Consider the following 19,338-nt stretch of genomic DNA (forward strand, 5'->3'; position numbering starts at 1 on the left):
TTGTCAATATTCAACTCCTTCGGTGCTTGTTTCCCAGCCTCTTTACACAGGATGAGAAAGAATCATGGAGACAGAACAATCACTAATAGATCAATCTGTCTCATACAGTATCATGTTACCAGCAGCACTTCTGCAGTTTGCATCAGGCAATGTGCTGCCGAGAACAGTGATTTTTATTCTACCATAAAAAATACAATCACCAGATGAATGAGCAGCATTTTACTTATTCATTGAGCGATTGCCAACATCTTTACATCTATGAATTTTTATCTGTGTATCTGGGATTTCTACATGTGGATGCTATATACACAAAGCAGGTGACACAAACACTGTATGTTACACACGCATAGCCCACACGCATGTATACACTGAGCACATGCACATATATATATATATATGTGTGTATAATATATATATATATACACATATACATACACACACATATACACACACACACTCTAGGCTCCAAGACAGACATGTCAATTCACATCATTGGGCTGTCTGTGTCATACAGGACGGGTCCTGCAGTAAAGATATTTTATTGTATGCTAATGAGCGCTGGGACTAGTCCCAAGAGTGTAAGTACCTGCGCTCATTCCGCCCTCTTAGCATGTTAGCACGCCCACAGGGGTGACGTAACATTCTATTCAATGCGGCGTCACCAACGGTGCAGCGCATACCTGTGTCCGCTGATCTGAATGCCCGACACTTCCGGTCATGCGCAGTATGAAGCCGGGTGTACGCGTCTCGGCTTCAGAGAGGTCTAGTGCGCACTACTACCGGAAGTGCGGCGACTTCTGATCAGCAGTCACAGGTACACGCATCACTGCTGGTGATGCTGCATTGAATAGCATGTTAGGACGCAACTGTGGGTGTGCTGCCATGCTAAGAGGGCAGAATGAATGCAGGAACTAACGCCCTTAGCATATCATAAAAGTTCTTTAGAAATTCTTTATTTAAAGAGCTCTTTATCTATGCTAGTGTATACAGGGATGGTTAGGCAGGGATTAGCAATATGCACCCAGGACTGCTCGTGGTTCTGGGTGCACATTGCACCTGACAAATTCCCTGTAAAGGAATCTGTCACTAGGTTTTTGCTCCCCCATCTGAGAGCAGCATAATGTAATGTAGAGACAGAGACGCTGATTCCAGCGATGTGTCACTTACTGAGCTGTTTGCTGTCATTTTGATAAAACCAATGTTTTCTCTGCTGCAGATTTAGCAATTATGCAGCACTCATGAATATGCTGGACTACCTACAGCATGCCAAGTAGTCCTCTAATGATATAATCTAATGCTGATTAATCAGTTATTTTATCAAAACTACACTAAGAAGCCCAGTAAGTGACAAACTGCTGCAATCAGGATCTCTGCCCTACGTTATCCTGCTCTCAGATTAGGTCTCAAAAATCTAGTGACGGATTCCCTTTAAAAGAGAACCAACTATCAGGATTTTCATATATGAAGTAAAGTCAGTTCTATATTGGTGCTAGGATGCTGAATCTACGCAAATCTTTTCTTCTGCGATTACAGGTTTTATTTCAGAAATATCTGCAAGTGAAATTACAGAAATGCACTGCCATTTGATTGACAGCAGCCCCAGAATATATAATAGGTTGGTTGGGTTTTGCTATCTATTTCCGCCGCTGTCTGCTGCCTGGCCTTGGTAGAGGTTAGGGTATGTGCCCATCATTGGGACCCGCTGCGTCCTGGAAGCAGCGGGTCCTGACCTTCGGGGCCAGGAGTCTTCTCTGCAGGAGACCACAGCTGCTTGTACCCACAATCCGGGCTCGGGCAGTTGCGATCTCTCTCTTCTGTTCTCCCTGCGGAGACTGGTTGTGTCACCGCAACAAACAATTGACATGTTTGCGGCTCAGTTTATGCTGTAGGTAGTACGCGCACAGTGGGCATGGGATTTCTAGAAATCTTATCCACTGTGCCTGTACTCTACAACGCACCGTTTTAGATGCAGCTGAAACATATTGCGTCCAACAAGCTGTTAACCCTGATCGAGGGCACGCATCCTTAGACTGCATGGGCTGCATTTCGAACATACCCCTATCACGTGGCAGTAATGACTCATACCTGGAAGGAGCCCATACAGTCTAGCATCAGCAAGGACAGGCAGCAGACAGGGGTGGCGATAGACAGCAAGACCAGACCCACATGTTAGCTATTCTGGGGCTACTATCAAACAAAAAGCAGTACATTTCTGGAACTTTAATTGCACATATTTCTGAAATAAAACATCCAATCTCAGAACAGAAGGTATGCTTACATTCAGCATTCTAGATCAAGTATAGCAATGGCTTTACTTTACATATGAAAATCCTGCTGGTTGGTTCTCTTTAGTAAAATAGGTTTTACAAACTGAAGAGTCAGTAATAAAAATGTTCTCATAGGATCATATACTTAAATATAATTTGTAACAAAGCTCCTATATACTTCATACTAAGGTCAATTTTTACACAAAACAAGTTAACACACCAAAAAGAGAAATTGGAGCAAAAAAAGACCACCAAAAATCAATGTTTATCAATCAAAATTATAAAAACAGCATAATAAGTAAAAAAATAAAATCACATGTGTGACCAGGTCAGAAAGGAAGGGTAGAGACCAGACTGGGAGGACATAAAAAAACACACATATGGGTATAGGCAAAAGGGTTTAACCCCTTCACGACCCATGACGTAAATATCCGTCATGGATCGTGTGAGGTTAATCCCTGCCCCCTGCCATGGGCAGGCCGCGACGATCCGCGCACATATCAGCTGATTTCAACAGCTGACATGTGTGCCTGCTAGTCGCGAGTGGAATCACTTCCACCCGCGACTATTAACCCCTTACATATCACTGCCAAAATCTGGCAGCATGATGTATATGCGCGCCGCCATTATGCTGACTTACCCCGCCTCCATCGGAAGTCATGTGACTTTCGGTGGTTGCCATGGTAGGACAGGGTCATGTGATGACGCCTGTAGCTAACATGAGTCACTTGCTCTCAATGCCAAAATACTACCGACATTGAAAGTAGAGTAGCATATCTGCCGATCTTAGCTCTGTAGCTGTGATCTACAGATAGGGCAGAGCGATCAGACAGCTGATCGCTATAGCCCCCTAGGGGGACTAGTAAAATAAAATAAAATAAAAAAAGTAAAAAAATAATTTAAAAATTAAATTAAAATTTAAAAAATTTAATAAAAAAACCTAAAAAGTTGAAATCACCTCCCTTTCACCCCATTGAAAATTAAAGGGTAAAAAAAAATAAAAAAATATACACATATTTGGTATCAGAAATGGCCGATCAAAATATAAAATCAATTAATCTGATCGGTAAATGGAGTAGCAGCAAAACAAATTCCAAACGTCAAAATTATGTTTTTTGGTTGCCGCAAATTTTGCGCAAAATGAAATAACAGGCGATCAAAATGTAGCATCTGTGCAAAAATGGTACTGTTAAAAACGTCAGCTCGAGACGCAAAAAATAAGCCAAACAAGAATGCCGCGGAGACACCATCACATGTTTCTCAACGCTGGCAGGTAACTAGCCAGGTCTTTCACCGGGAAGGAACAACCACGGGAAGGGCAGTCTCCAGTCAAGGAAACCACCTATACCAAACATGGTATCCATCCACAGACAGCTGTTTCAGGGTATTTGCCCCTCATCAGTGTGGAGTAGGAAACTGGCTAGTGGGAGCAATGCCTAGTAGAAGACTACATAGGTAAGGATGGTTGACCTTAGGGAGATCAACATCCAACACCGCGGAGACACCATTACGTGTTTCTCAACGCAGTGATTCTAGAGCAATGCCCCCTGGGAAATATGCAAAACAAGAAAGCCGCGGAGACACCATCACATGTTTCTCAACGCTGGCAGGTAACTAGCCAGGTCTTTCACCGGGAAGTATTAACCACGGGAAGAGCAGTCTCCAGTCAAGGAACTACTAGGCATTGCTCCCACTAGCCAGTTTCCTACTCCAGACTGATGAGGGGCAAATACCCCGAAACAGCTGTCTGTGGATGGATACCATGTTTGGCATAGGTGATCTCCTTGACTGGAGACTGCCCTTCCCGTGGTTGTTCCTTCCCGGTGAAAGACCTGGCTAGTTACCTGCCAGTGTTGAGAAACATGTGATGGTGTCTCCGCGGCTTCCTTGTTTTGTATATTTCCCAGGGGGCATTGCTCTAGAATAACTGCGTTGAGAAACACGTGATGGTGCTCCGCGGTGCTGGATGTTGATCTCCTTAAGGTCAACCATCCTTACCTATGGAAAAAATAAGCAGTCACTGAGCCATAGATCCAGAAAAATGAAAACACTACAGGTTTCGGAATATGGCGCAAAACGTGCAACACTTTTTTTGGACTAGCTCGTGAATTTTTTTTAACCCCTTAGATACAAGTAAACCTATTCAAGTTGTCTACGAACTTGCACCGACCTCAGGCATCACACCCATACATTAGTTTTACCATATAGTGAACATGGTGAATAAAATATCCCAAAAACTATCGTGCGATTACACTTTTGTTTTGCAGTTTTTCCACACTTGAAATTTTTTTGCTGTTTTCCAGTGCACTATATGGTAAAACTTATGGTTTCATTTAAAACTACAACTCGTCCTGCAAAAAATAAGCCCTCATAATGCAAGATTGACGGAAAAATAAAAACCGGAAAAACGCAAAGTGCCCGGGGGCTGACGGGGTTAATAAAAGCTGTAAAGTGAACCATGTGATAATATTGTCTAGCTAGAACAGCTAATGATCAGATATCACTAACACATTTTCCCAGCCTAATAATAAAGCAGTGCTACTGTGCATATAGCACAACTTACCCCGACGTGCGTTTCGCAAAGTTGCTTTGTCAAGGGGGAGATCTAATAAAAGGGGCAGAGGCTAATACATAAATGCGCAAAACTGTAAAATCTCACGCCTGCGCAGACCTTGCCATTTTGCGTATCCGCACTTATGAATCAGGCTCTGCCCGCAGTACGGCAAAGCAAATACGTCTAAGTGAGCCGGCAATGGCTCTGCGTAGGTGCGAGACATCTCCTGGCTATGTGGATGCTGCAGGAGGCATCATCCACGTCAATCATAAGAGGATGGTAATCAGCATGGAGAAAAGGAACAGGAAAAACACCAAGGACGCCCATTGGACAGGACTGAAAAATTTACAGAGAGGGAGATTTTCAAAAGGTATTTAGGGGTATACAGGGAGAGTAAGTAATATGCATCCTTATATAATGCAGCACAGGCACTGCTGAAGGTGGTAGTTTTGGTTTATACATGAAAAATCTGGTGACAGGTTCCCTTTCAAGGGAATATGTCAGGAGGTTTTTGCTAAGTAATCTGAGCACAGCATGAGGCAGGAGATAACACAGAATTCATAGATGTGTCATTGAAGTTGTTTACTTATAATGAAGGTTTTATCGCTAGTTAATTATCACTGCCAGGTCTCAAACTCAGAGACTGCTAGTCTGACCAGTCCCATCCTGTTATAAGCAGCTCACTGTCAATAGACAATGTACACAGAGAGCCTGGTGTAGGTGCAGTTAGCTTTCTCAACTCTGCTTCATCCTACAGCTAAAAACTGATTGTGTCACAACTGCTACACCAAGTAAAATAAGTGATAAATCTTTGGATTTAAGGTCTTTTTTTACTACATTCTGCTCTCAGATGAGATAGCAAAAACCTGCTGACAGATTCACCTTAACAGTAAGTATGCATTTACTGTTCTTTTTGGTGAAAAATAATGTGATTGTGGGAATAACCCTTTATTCACACTGCCTGTGACTCTTATCTCCCTGGTCGTTTGTCGGGGGAAGAGTCATGCGGCTTCTGCACACAATACATTGTCAGACGATCCAGCTAATACCATTTATGTGTTTTGATTTTTAAATATACATTTGTCATTTTTCATAATTTTTTATTTTTTTGAGAAGCCTACACAAAACAAAAGCATAACACTTCTACATCACATTGCTTTTTTAAAAAAAACAAACCACAAAATCCTTCTAAACTCAAAAATATAAAAAAAATATACTGCCCACCTCCCCCTGTAAAAAAAAAATAAAAAATAAAAAAATAATACCGTTTATACATTTTCAATAATTTACTATTGCCTTGCAACACTTACATGGCCTAGTGCAACCCCCCCCCCCCCAACAAACTATGTGAAATGTTTGCAAAAAAAATAACATGTGACGCCACCATGAAAGTGCAACTTCACGTCAATAACATGAGAAACACAAAGGATGAGCACCTACATAAATTGTGGGATACCACCTGAAGAAGATCACTTACCAGTACTCCAGCTCCAATGGACGCAATCGTATTCCTCTTTTCTCCCCAGTCTATGCACTCTGAACAGCGGGAAGCGTCCAAGAAGCCAGACATTTTTAATTCCTAGTCAGAAATAGAGAACATTACATAAATGTACACCACATATGGCAGGACATACAGAAGAACTGAAAGAACACAAAATGTACAGGAACGTCACCAAAACCACAGTTCTGTCCTTACTTTACCTAAGTGTGTATATTAAAATACCCATTGTTGTCTTCTGCCGTTTCCAGCGCTGCTCCGCTCCTCTCCTGCATCACGTGATGATCACAATTGTGAAATGTCAACTCACTAAGTGGCTTCTGTATGTTCTTGTGCCACGAAGTAACAGTCTGCGGTGTGAGCTATCAATCTTGTCACATGATGGACAGGAATCAAGGCAGAGGTGGAGCGGGAGAAGACAAACACCATTAAAGGGAACCTGTCACCACTTTTTTGGCGTATAAGCTGTGGCCACCACCACCAGGCTCTTATATACAGCATGTTAGAATGCTGTATATAAGAGCCCAGGCCGGGGTATAACAAAAAAACCCACTTTATAATACTTACCACACAGTCGCGCGGTGGGCCTTATGGGCGTCTTTGTCCTCCGATGCCGCCTCTTTCGGCCATCTTCGTCCTCCATCTGACTCCTGTGTGCATGACGAGGCTACATCATACACACTTGCCGGTACTGCGTAGGCGCACTGCAATACTTTGATCTGGCCTGCGCAGGACCTGAATGCCGGTGAGTGTGGATGACGTCGGACGCGTGATGCACCGCAACTAGAGAAGAAGGAGGACGAAGATGGCCGAAAGAGACGGTGTCGGCACCGGAGACGCCCATCTGGCCATCCGAGCAACCATTAGGTAAATATTATACAGTAAAGTGTTTATGTTGTCACAGAGGCCTGGGCTTATATGAAGCATGTTAGAATACTGTATATAAGAGCCCAGTGGTGGTGGCCGCAGCTTATACGCCAATAAAGTGGTGACAGGTTCCCTTTAAGTATTTTAATGTACACACCCAATTAATTGGTAATAGAGGTTACAATAAAAATGGAGAAGTTCACCTTCAACATTTAACACCTGTTCTGCAGACACCAGACACATTTTAAAAGGATGTTCCATTTCTTAAAGTGATGGCATATGGCTAGTATTCGGGACCCTCAGCGATCCTGAGAAGGAAGATCATGCAGCACTTGCATACCCTTCATTGTTTATCTCAGCTATGCAGAGAACTGTAGTGCAGCCCAATTCAAGAGAATAGGCACAGCTTGGTGACCGGGAGCGCAGTTGTAAAGTTAGGTTCACACTTCCGTCAATATGTATCAGGCACAATCCGCGGCTCTGGTAAACAACGGAATCCGTTTGGCGGATTCCGTTGTTTCCCATAGACTTGCATGAGTGGCGGATTGCGACTTATGCCCTTGCGTTGCATCCTCCACCCGACTGATCAGTCGTGGAACGACTGACCGTCGGGCAGCAGGAACGCAGCCTGTAACGTTTCTTGAGCAGTGCAATCCGTATGTTTTCACTGCGCATGCTCATCGGCGGCCGAACGATCAGCTGATCACCCGGCCGCCGGCTATTATGAACTTCAGCTGATCGCTCTAAGCCGGCGGCTGGCTTCTGTGAGCGATCAGCTGATCTCCCAGCGGCCGGCTAATTAGAGCGATCAGCGCTCTCATTAGCCGGCCGCCGGGAGATCAGCTGATCGTTCTCATTAGCCGGCCGCCGGGAGATCAGCTGATCGCTCTCAAAAGCCATCCGCCGGCTTATGAGAGTGATCAGCTGATCTCCCGGCCGCCGGCTTTTGAGAGCGATCAGCTGATCGCTCTCAAAAACAGAATCCGCTTTCTCAAACCAATACTTGTCATCCGTTGTACAACGCATCAGTCACAAGCGTCAAGCAACGCATGTGACTCATGCAAAACAACGGAAATATGAACCTAGCCTAAGGGGAAAACATTGGAGCCGCGTCGCCTTCTTTTTCCCGATTGATCAAGTCTTGGTGGTAGGATTTCCACCCATCAGTTCTATTTCTCAAAGTTTCCTTAAAGGGTCATTCCCTTATCAGTCACTCGTGGTTTCAAAACCCCATTCACATATTGGCTAAAAAAAAAAAATCTACTAAAATGTACAGCATGCTGTGGATTTTCCTATCTGCAAGTTGCTTATTTTTTGGAAGATGTTAACAGAGGATTTCCCTCTGTGCAATGCTTTGTAATGGGGTAGGATGAAATCAGACACAAAGCTGCAGGAAAAAAATACAAATTTTGATTATTTTATTTTTGCGGAATTGTGACCAAATATTCAGAAGCTGGAGGTTGTGGGGTAACCACAAGCCTTTTTATTCATTTTAGAAAGCATTGGCAGTGCACATCACCTGGCAAAGAGCATTCCAGCAGCTTTGCTACCGGCAATAGCAACCTGCAGAGTAAATGCAGGAAGCCATTTTCGGCTTCCTGGCCAGCACAATGAAGTCATTATGTCTTTTAGCACGTACTTGGCCAGAAGAGGATGGAAACAGCAGCACAGGGGATTCTCTGGAACGGAAAAGATTCTTAACACAGTGGGGTAGTGCACTAGGTTAATGGGAAAGACAGCATATAAGGGCTCACTCACATAACCGTTCCGTTTGTCCTGGACAGTTCCTGTTTTTTTGCGGACCCACGGACATAAAAACACATCGGATGCCGTATGTCCGTTCCGTTATTATGGAACATGTCCTATTCTGTTATGTAATAATGGACCGTGACTCAATACAAGTCAATGGGCCCGCAAAATCCCCAGAAGCTGCACGGAAGCACTTCCATGTGACCTCCGTCGGGTGCCCGTGCAGTCTGTGTCCCCGCTCCCTGCCAGCCCTGCAGCTGCCCGCACTGCAGTGTGTCAGTGTCTGCCCACACTGCAGTATCAGCAGCTTCTCATGCTGCAGTGCGGGCAGCCGCCGGGATGACGAGTGTTGCTGTCAGGAGGTTAGATGAGATCATTACCTGCTGTGACGATCTCCTGCACTCCTGACGTCAGCGCTGTCACAGCCTTCTATGCCCGCTGCGTTCTCACGTCCCGTCTCGCGGGCGGCCTGAGACGGTCACTAGCGGTGACGTCACAGGCTCCCGCGATACTGCTGAGAACTTGGCGGGCATAGAAGTTGTTGACAGCGCTGATGTCAGGAGTACAGGAGATCGTCACAGCAGGTAATGATCTCATCTAACCTCCTGACAGCAACGCTCGTCATCCCCTGCAGTGACCTGGGCTGACCTATTGATGTTAGTTCAGGTCACTGCACTGCTCTCCCAGCCAATGGGGAATGTTCTGTTCTTCATTGACTGGGACAGTGGTATGGATCGTCGTGGGACTCCCTTATTGGATTACGCCGGACCCGGATTTGATTGTTGTTTTCAATAAATTGGTGAAAGAGGGAATGTTTTGGGGAGTGTTTTTTCAAATAAAAATAAAAAAAAAATAGACAACAAAAAAGTTTTATTACTGACTGGGTTGGTGATGTTGGGTATCTGATAGACGCGTGACATCACTAACCCCAGGGCTTGATGCCAGGTGACATTACACATCTGGCATCAACCCCATATATTACCCAGTTTGCCACCGCACCAGGGCAATGGGATGAGTTGGGGCGAAGCGCCAGGATTGGCACATCTAATGCATGTGCCACTTCTGGGGCGGCTGTGGCCTGCTATTTTTAGGCTGGTGAGTGTCCAATAACAGTGTACCTCCCTAGTCTGAGAATACCAGACCACAACTCTCTGCTTTACCTTGGCTGGTGATCCAATTTGGGGGGAACCCCGTGTTTTTTTGGTTTAAATTATTTATTTAATTTAAAATAACAGCGTGGGGTGCCATCTGTTTTGGATTACCAGCCAAGGTGAAGCTGCCAGCTGTGGTTTGCAGGCTGCAGCCGTCTGCTTTACCCTACCTGACCACAAAAGATAGGAGTGACCCCACGTCATTTTTTTTAATTATTTATTTTTTGGCTAAATACAAGGCTAAGCACCCTTTAGTGGCACATGAAAGTCATGTGCCAGCTTAGAATACGCAGGGGAGTAGGACATTATATATGTCTTTCTCATCTATTATCTATCTATCCCTCTGTTCGTTCATTCATCCCTCTATCTATCCATCTCTAGATCTACTCATCTATTTATCTTTCTTGCTGCTTCCATTTTTTGCGGTCCGCAAAAAACACAGAAATCACACAGATGACACACAGACCGTATACGGAACGGATGTCACACAGATGCCCCACAGTTGCATCCGTGAAAAAAAAACAGACCATTTTTTGCGGACCGCAGAAACGAAACTGTCATGTGAATGTAGCTAAATGTAATAAATTGGGGGAGAGGTGGAAAAGAGGACATGGAATTGCAATTAATCGAAGGAGGGATAGGACACATGACAGGGAATTGTAATGAACTGGGGAGGACAGGACACATGACAGGGACTTGTAATGAATTGGGGGAGGGGGGATAGGACACATGACAGGGACTTGTCATGAATGGGGGGGATAGGACACATGACAGGGACTTGAAATTAATTGGGGAGGATAGGACACCTTACAGGGACTTGAAATTAATTGGGGTAAGGCGCGCAGAGGCTGGTTAATTTATATTTTATTGGCAGGGGGGAAAGTGGCTAATTATGGTTAATGGGGAAACAGTATGGACTGATCAATTTATATTTTAAATGGTCAGTTGTATTGTGGCTAATTATATATTAATGGTGTGTGCATATCTGTACTCAGGAGTGCAATGTGGGGGGCTTTGTCTATGGCGTGGTCAAAGTCCTAATACTGTAAATGTAATGATGTGGCTTGCACCCTAAGGCTAGGTTCGCACACTGCGTCTTTTTGACGCTGCGTTTTTGGCCGCTAAAAACGCACAAAAACGCACCTGCGTCAAAAAAACGCATCAAAAACGCATGCGTTTTTGCCACGATTTGGTGCGTTTTTGGCTGCGTTTTGCTGCGTTTTTGATCTCTGCGTTTTGCTGCGTTTTTCCAATGCATTGCATGGGGGGAAAACGCAGAAAAACGCAGGAAAGAACTGACATGTCCATTTTTTTTTTTTAACTCAAAAACGCAGGTAAAAAAAACAGATGTGTGCAGACAGCAAAAATGAAAACTCATAGACTTTGCTGGGGAAGCAAAGTCCTGCAGTTTTGAGGCCAAAAACGCACCCGAAAAACGCGCAAAAACGCCGCCAAAAACGCACTGTGCGCACATAGCCTAACAGAATGTTTCTAAGTTGCTCTGGATCCCACTTTAATGTAAAACCCCTGGCCTAAGTGATAAAAATATATAAAATCTACAATCTAACAGCGAGCCTCTGAGAAGGGCGATAAAGGTTCCAGGCAATTTGTTCGCCCTGTAACACAATGACCATAGAGAATTAGACATGCTTGTACAAGGAGTACAATGAATATATAAGGGATCTGCTGTCATTCTTGTGGGTTCTCCCAAGGTGAAGTGTCTGTATTGTTACATTCCTGGTATAGGAGAGAACATTCATGTGAGACTCAGATGATTTCACAAGACTAGGACTGCAGCACAGACTGTCAGCAGCTTCATTATTAGGATATTACACAGCATGCTACACGTGCCCTGCGCAGAAGAATACAAAAGGGCCATTCATACACAGCGGTGCAGAAGTGGCCATTCACACAATGGTCCGGGATTGACACAAAATTATTTTACAAATAATGAGTTAAACATGAATTAATCTCTAGAACCTTCAAATTTTGTGATCAAGGAAATACGATGTTCATTACTGCGTATCCTCTGCCTCCATTATATCTAGGGGGTTAAAAGGGACTCCCATTTACCAGCACCTGCGTACAGATATAATACAGCTAATACAGCCATTACATTCCCCCCCACCACACACATCAGCCCTAGACCAGTCAGCCATCACATCCCCCCCACCCACCACACACATCAGCCCTAGACCAGTCAGCCATTACATCCCCCCCACCCACCACACACATCAGCCCTAGACCAGTCAGCCATCACATCCCCCCCACCACACACATCAGCCCTAGGCCTGTCAGCCATCACATCCCCCCCACCACACACATCAGCCCTAGGCCTGTCAGCCATCACACCCCCCCCACCACACACATCAGCCCTAGGCCTGTCAGCCATCACATCCCCCCCACCACACACATCAGCCCTAGGCCTGTCAGCCATCACATCCCCCCCCCCACCACACACATCAGCCCTAGACCAGTCAGCCATTACATCCCCCCCCACCACACACATCAGCCCTAGACCAGTCAGCCATTACATCCCCCCCCACCACACACATCAGCCCTAGACCAGTCAGCCATTACATTCCCCCCACCACACACATCAGCCCTAGACCAGTCAGCCATTACATTCCCCCCACCACACACATCAGCCCTAGACCAGTCAGCCATTACATCCCCCCCACCACACACATGAGCCCTAGACCAGTCAGCCATTACATCCCCCCCACCACACACATCAGCCCTAGACCAGTCAGCCATTACATTCCCCCCACCACACACATCAGCCCTAGACCAGTCAGCCATTACATCCCCCCCCACCACAAACATCAGCCCTAGACCAGTCAGCCATCACATCCCCCCCCACCACAAACATCAGCCCTAGACCAGTCAGCCATTACATCCCCCCACCACACACATCAGCCCTAGACCAGTCAGCCATTACATCCCCCCCACCACACACATCAGCCCTAAACCAGTCAGCCATTACATTCCCCCCACCACACACATCAGCCCTAGACCAGTCAGCCTTTACCCCCCCCCACCACACACATCAGCCCTAGACCAGTCAGCCTTTACCCCCCCCCACCACATACATCAGCCCTAGACCAGTCAGCCATTACATCCCCCCCACCACACACATCAGCTCTAGACCAGTCAGCCATTACATTCCCCCCACCACACACATCAGCCCTAGACCAGTCAGCCATTACATCCCCCCCACCACACACATCAGCCCTTGACCAGTCAGCCATTACATCCCCCTCACCACACACATCAGCCCTAGACCAGTCAGCCATTACATCCCCCCACCACACACATCAGCCCTAGACCAGTCAGCCATTACATTCCCCCCACCACACACATCAGCCCTAGACCAGTCAGCCATTACATCCCCCCCACCACACACATCAGCCCTAGACCAGTCAGCCATTACATTCCCCCCACCACACACATCAGCCCTAGACCAGTCAGCCATTACATCCCCCCCACCACAAACATCAGCCCTAGACCAGTCAGCCATCACATCCCCCCCCCACCACAAACATCAGCCCTAGACCAGTCAGCCATTACATCCCCCCACCACACACATCAGCCCTAGACCAGTCAGCCATTACATCCCCCCCACCACACACATCAGCCCTAGACCAGTCAGCCATTACATTCCCCCCACCACACACATCAGCCCTAGACCAGTCAGCCATTACATCCCCCCCACCACACACATCAGCCCTAGACCAGTCAGCCATTACATTCCCCCCACCACACACATCAGCCCTAGACCAGTCAGCCATTACATCCCCCCCACCACACACATCAGCCCTAGACCAGTCAGCCATTACATCCCCCCCACCACACACATCAGCCCTTGACCAGTCAGCCATTACATCCCCCTCACCACACACATCAGCCCTAGACCAGTCAGCCATTACATCCCCACCACCACACACATCAGCCCTAGACCAGTCAGCCATTACATCCCCCCCACCACACACATCAGCCCTAGACCAGTCAGCCATTATATCCCCCCCACCGCACATCAGCCCTAGACCAGTCAGCCATTACATCCCCCCACCACACATCAGCCCTAGACCAGTCAGCCATTATATCCCCCCACCACACATCAGCCCTAGACCAGTCAGCCATTATATCCCCCCACCACACATCAGTCCTACACCAGTCAGCCATTACATCCCCCCCACCGCACATCAGCCCTAGACCAGTCAGCCATTATATCCCCCCACTGCACATCAGCCCTAAACCAGTCAGCCATTACACCCCCCCACCACAAACATCAGCCCTAGACCAGTCAGCCATTACATCCCCCCACCGCACATCAGTCCTACACCAGTCAGCCATTACATCCCCCCCACCGCACATCAGCCCTAGACCAGTCAGCCATTGCATCCCCCCCACCACACACATCAGCCCTAGACCAGTCAGCCATTACATTCCCCCCACCACACACATCAGCCCTAGACCAGTCAGCCATTACATCCCCCCCACCACACACATCAGCCCTTGACCAGTCAGCCATTACATCCCCCTCACCACACACATCAGCCCTAGACCAGTCAGCAATTACATCCCCCCACCGCACACATCAGCCCTAGACCAGTCAGCCATTACATCCCCCCCACCGCACACATCAGCCCTTGACCAGTCAGCCATTACATCCCCCTCACCACACACATCAGCCCTAGACCAGTCAGCCATTACATCCCCCCCACCACCCACATCAGCCCTAGGCCAGTCAGCCATTACATCCCCCCACCACACACATCAGCCCTAGACCAGTCAGCCATTACATCCCCCCACCACACACATCAGCCCTAGGCCAGTCAGCCATAACATCCTCCCACCACACATCAGCCCAAGGCCAGTCAGCCATTACATCCCCCCCACCGCACACTTCAGCCCTAGGCCAGTCAGCCATTACATCCCCCCCACCGCACACATCAGCCCTAGACCAGTCAGCCATTACATCCCCCCACCGCACATCAGCCATTATATCCCCCCCACCGCACATCAGCCCTAAAACAGTCAGCCATTATATCCTCCCACCACACATCAGCCCTAGACCAGTCAGCCATTATATCCCCCCCACCGCACATCAGCCCTAGACCAGTCAGCCATTAGATCCCCCCCACTGCACATCAGCCCTAGACCAGTCAGCCATTATATCCCCCCCACCGCACATCAGCCCTAGACCAGTCAGCCATTATATCCCCCCCACCGCACATCAGCCCTAGACCAGTCAGCCATTATATCCCCCCACCGCACATCAGCCCTAGACCAGTCAGCCATTATATCCCCCCCACCGCACATCAGCCCTAGACCAGTCAGCCATTATATCCCCCCCACCGCACATCAGCCCTAGACCAGTCAGCCATTATATCCCCCCACCGCACATCAGCCCTAGACCAGTCAGCCATTATATCCCCCCCCACCACACATCAGCCCTAGACCAGTCAGCCATTATATCCCCCCACCACACATCAGTCCTACACCAGTCAGCCATTACATCCCCCCCACCGCACATCAGCCCTAGACCAGTCAGCCATTATATCCCCCCACTGCACATCAGCCCTAGACCAGTCAGCCATTACACCCCCCCACCACAAACATCAGCCCTAGACCAGTCAGCCATTACATCCCCCGCCGCACATCTGTCCTACACCAGTCAGCCATTACATCCCCCCCACCACACATCAGCCCTAGGCCAGTCAGCTATTACATCCCCCCCACCGCAAATCAGCCCTAGACCAGTCAGCCATTATATCCCCCCACCGCACATCAGCCCTAGACCAGTCAGTCAGCCATTATATCCCCCCCACCACACATCAGCCCTAGACCAGTCAGCCATTATATCCCCCCCACCGCACATCAGCCCTAGACCAGTCAGCCATTATATCCCCCCCACCGCACATCAGCCCTAGACCAGTCAGCCATTATATCCCCCCCACCGCACATCAGTCCTACACCAGTCAGCCATTACATCCCCCCCACCGCACATCAGCCCTAGACCAGTCAGCCATTATATCCCCCCACTGCACATCAGCCCTAGACCAGTCAGCCATTACACCCCCCCACCACAAACATCAGCCCTAGACCAGTCAGCCATTACATCCCCCACCGCACATCAGTCCTACACCAGTCAGCCATTACATCCCCCCCACCACACATCAGCCCTAGGCCAGTCAGCTATTACATCCCCCCCCACCGCACATCAGCCCTAGGCCAGTCAGCTATTACATCCCCCCCACCGCACATCAGCCCTAGACCAGTCAGCCATTATATCCCCCCACCGCACATCAGCCCTAGACCAGTCAGTCAGCCATTATATCCCCCCCCACCACAAACATCAGCCCTAGACCAGTCAGCCATTATATCCCCCCACCGCACATCAGTCCTACACCAGTCAGCCATTACACACCCCCCAACCGCACATCAGTCCTAGACCAGTCAGCCATTACACACCCCCCACCACAAACATCAGCCCTAGACCAGTCAGCCATTACATCCCCCCACCGCACATCAGCCCTAGACCAGTCAGCCATTATATCCCCCCACCGCACGTCAGCCCTAGACCAGTCAGCCATTATATCCCCCCCACCGCACATCAGCCCTAGACCAGTCAGCCATTATATCCCCCCCACCGCACATCAGCCCTAGACCAGTCAGCCATTATATCCCCCCCACCGCACATCAGCCCTAGACCAGTCAGCCATTATATCCCCCCCACCGCACATCAGCCCTAGACCAGTCAGCCATTATATCCCCCCACCACACATCAGTCCTACACCAGTCAGCCATTACATCCCCCCCACCGCATATCAGTCCTACACCAGTCAGCCATTACATCCCCCCCACCGCACATCAGCCCTAGACCAGTCAGCCATTACATCCCCCCACCGCACATCAGCCCTAGACCAGTCAGCCATTATATCCCCCCCACCGCACGTCAGCCCTAGACCAGTCAGCCATTATATCCCCCCCACCGCATATCAGCCCTAGACCAGTCAGCCATTATATCCCCCCACTGCACATCAGCCCTAGACCAGTCAGCCATTACACCCCCCCACCACAAACATCAGCCCTAGACCAGTCAGCCATTACATCCCCCCCACCACAAACATCAGCCCTAGACCAGTCAGCCATTACATCCCCCCCCACCACAAACATCAGCCCTAGACCAGTCAGCCATTACATCCCCCCCCACCACAAACATCAGCCCTAGACCAGTCAGCCATTACATCCCCCCCCACCACAAACATCAGCCCTAGACAAGTCAGCCATTACATCCCCCCACCACAAACATCAGCCCTAGACCAGCCAGCCATTACATCCCCCCCACCACAAACATCAGCCCTAGACCAGCCAGCCATTACATCCCCCCCACCACAAACATCAGCCCTAGACCAGCCAGCCATTACATCCCCCCCACCACAAACATCAGCCCTAGACCAGTCAGCCATTACATCCCCCCCACCGCACATCAGCCTTAGACCAGTCAGCCATTATATCCCCCCCACCGCACATCAGCCCTAGACCAGTCAGCCATTATATCCCCCCCACCGCACATCAGCCCTAGACCAGTCAGCCATTACATCCCCCCCACCGCACATCAGCCCTAGACCAGTCAGCCATTACATCCCCCCCACCACAAACATCAGCCCTAGACCAGTCAGCCATTACATCCCGACCACCACAAACATCAGCCCTAGACCAGTCAGCCATTACATCCCCCCCCACCACACACATCAGCCCTAGACCAGTCAGCCATTACATCCCCACCACCACACACATCAGCCCTAGACCAGTCAGCCATTACATCCCCCCCACCACAAACATCAGCCCTAGACCAGTCAGCCATTACATCCCCCCCACCACAAACATCAGCCCTAGACCAGTCAGCCATTACATCCCCCCCACCACAAACATCAGCCCTAGACCAGTCAGCCATTACATCCCCCCCACCACAAACATCAGCCCTAGACCAGTCAGCCATTACATCTCCCCCACCACAAACATCAGCCCTAGACCAGTCAGCCATTACATACCCCCCCACCACAAACATCAGCCCTAGACCAGTCAGCCATTACATACCCCCCACCACAAACATCAGCCCTAGACCAGTCAGCCATTACATACCCCCCACCACAAACATCAGCCCTAGACCAGTCAGCCATTACATCCCCCCCACCACAAACATCAGCCCTAGACCAGTCAGCCATTACATCCCCCCACCACAAACATCAGCCCTAGACCAGTCAGCCATTACATCCCCCCCACCACAAACATCAGCCCTAGACCAGTCAGCCATTACATCCCCCCCACCACAAACATCAGCCCTAGACCAGTCAGCCATTACATCCCCCCACCACAAACATCAGCCCTAGACCAGTCAGTCATTACATCCCCCCCACCACAAACATCAGCCCTAGACCAGTCAGCCATTACATCCCCCCACCACAAACATCAGCCCTAGACCAGTCAGCCATTACATCCCCCCACCACAAACATCAGCCCTAGACCAGTCAGCCATTACATCCCCCCACCACAAACATCAGCCCTAGACCAGTCAGCCATTACATCCCCCCACCACAAACATCAGCCCTAGACCAGCCAGCCATTACATCCCCCCCACCACAAACATCAGCCCTAGACCAGTCAGCCATTACACAAGTGATTAGGGCTGCTCCTCTAACGTGACACCATCCCCTCCATAGTCAGCTGAGCTTCTCCCAGCGTCCTACAAGTCTCATGACAAAAGAGCACCCGGAGCAGACATAACACAGTGCACCAGACATGACTAATCACACCCCGCAGGCCGACGGTAGCCGCCATATAAACCCAATTATTAGTAATAGGCCAAGAACACTGTAGTCACAACAGACCTGCCTGATACCGGCCGAGGATAAACAAGCTGCACGGATACAGTGACGCAGCAGCGGTACGAGCCAATTCCCAGCGTAGGAATCTAATATCCGGATGTCACCAAGCGGCCATCTTGGTTATGGGCAGTACCCGATAACGGAGTGTGGGGAGTCGTGCTGTGTCAGAATGCAGGGTATATCTGACATTTTATTATACACTTGTCCTGTTACGCCACTGAGGTGTATGCCCAAACAGCACTTTTAAAGGGATGTTCCACGTTTAGAATAGAAAGCAAATGTTTCTTGTTATGTAAATTAACAGTCAGATAGTATTTACCCTCCTCAGGTCCAGGGATTGGCTGCAGCGGTCACAGCT

General features: G+C 48.7%; 1 protein-coding gene across 1 annotated transcript in view; it reads right to left on the minus strand.

The window, feature by feature from the left end:
- TMEM50A (transmembrane protein 50A) overlaps positions 1–19,083 on the minus strand; it is a 34,944-nt gene extending 15,861 nt beyond the window's left edge. Inside the window, exons 1-2 of the mRNA XM_075334110.1 lie at positions 18,984–19,083; positions 6,299–6,400 (exon numbers count right to left, since the gene is read on the minus strand). Of these exons, the coding sequence (XP_075190225.1) occupies positions 6,299–6,391 (93 nt within the window). The 5' untranslated portion in view covers positions 6,392–6,400; positions 18,984–19,083. The remainder of the gene's footprint in view (positions 1–6,298; positions 6,401–18,983) is intronic.
- Between the last annotated feature and the right edge of the window lie 255 nt (positions 19,084–19,338).

The sequence above is a fragment of the Anomaloglossus baeobatrachus genome, chromosome 2, assembly GCF_048569485.1.
Source record: "Anomaloglossus baeobatrachus isolate aAnoBae1 chromosome 2, aAnoBae1.hap1, whole genome shotgun sequence".
Lineage (NCBI taxonomy): Eukaryota > Metazoa > Chordata > Amphibia > Anura > Aromobatidae > Anomaloglossus > Anomaloglossus baeobatrachus.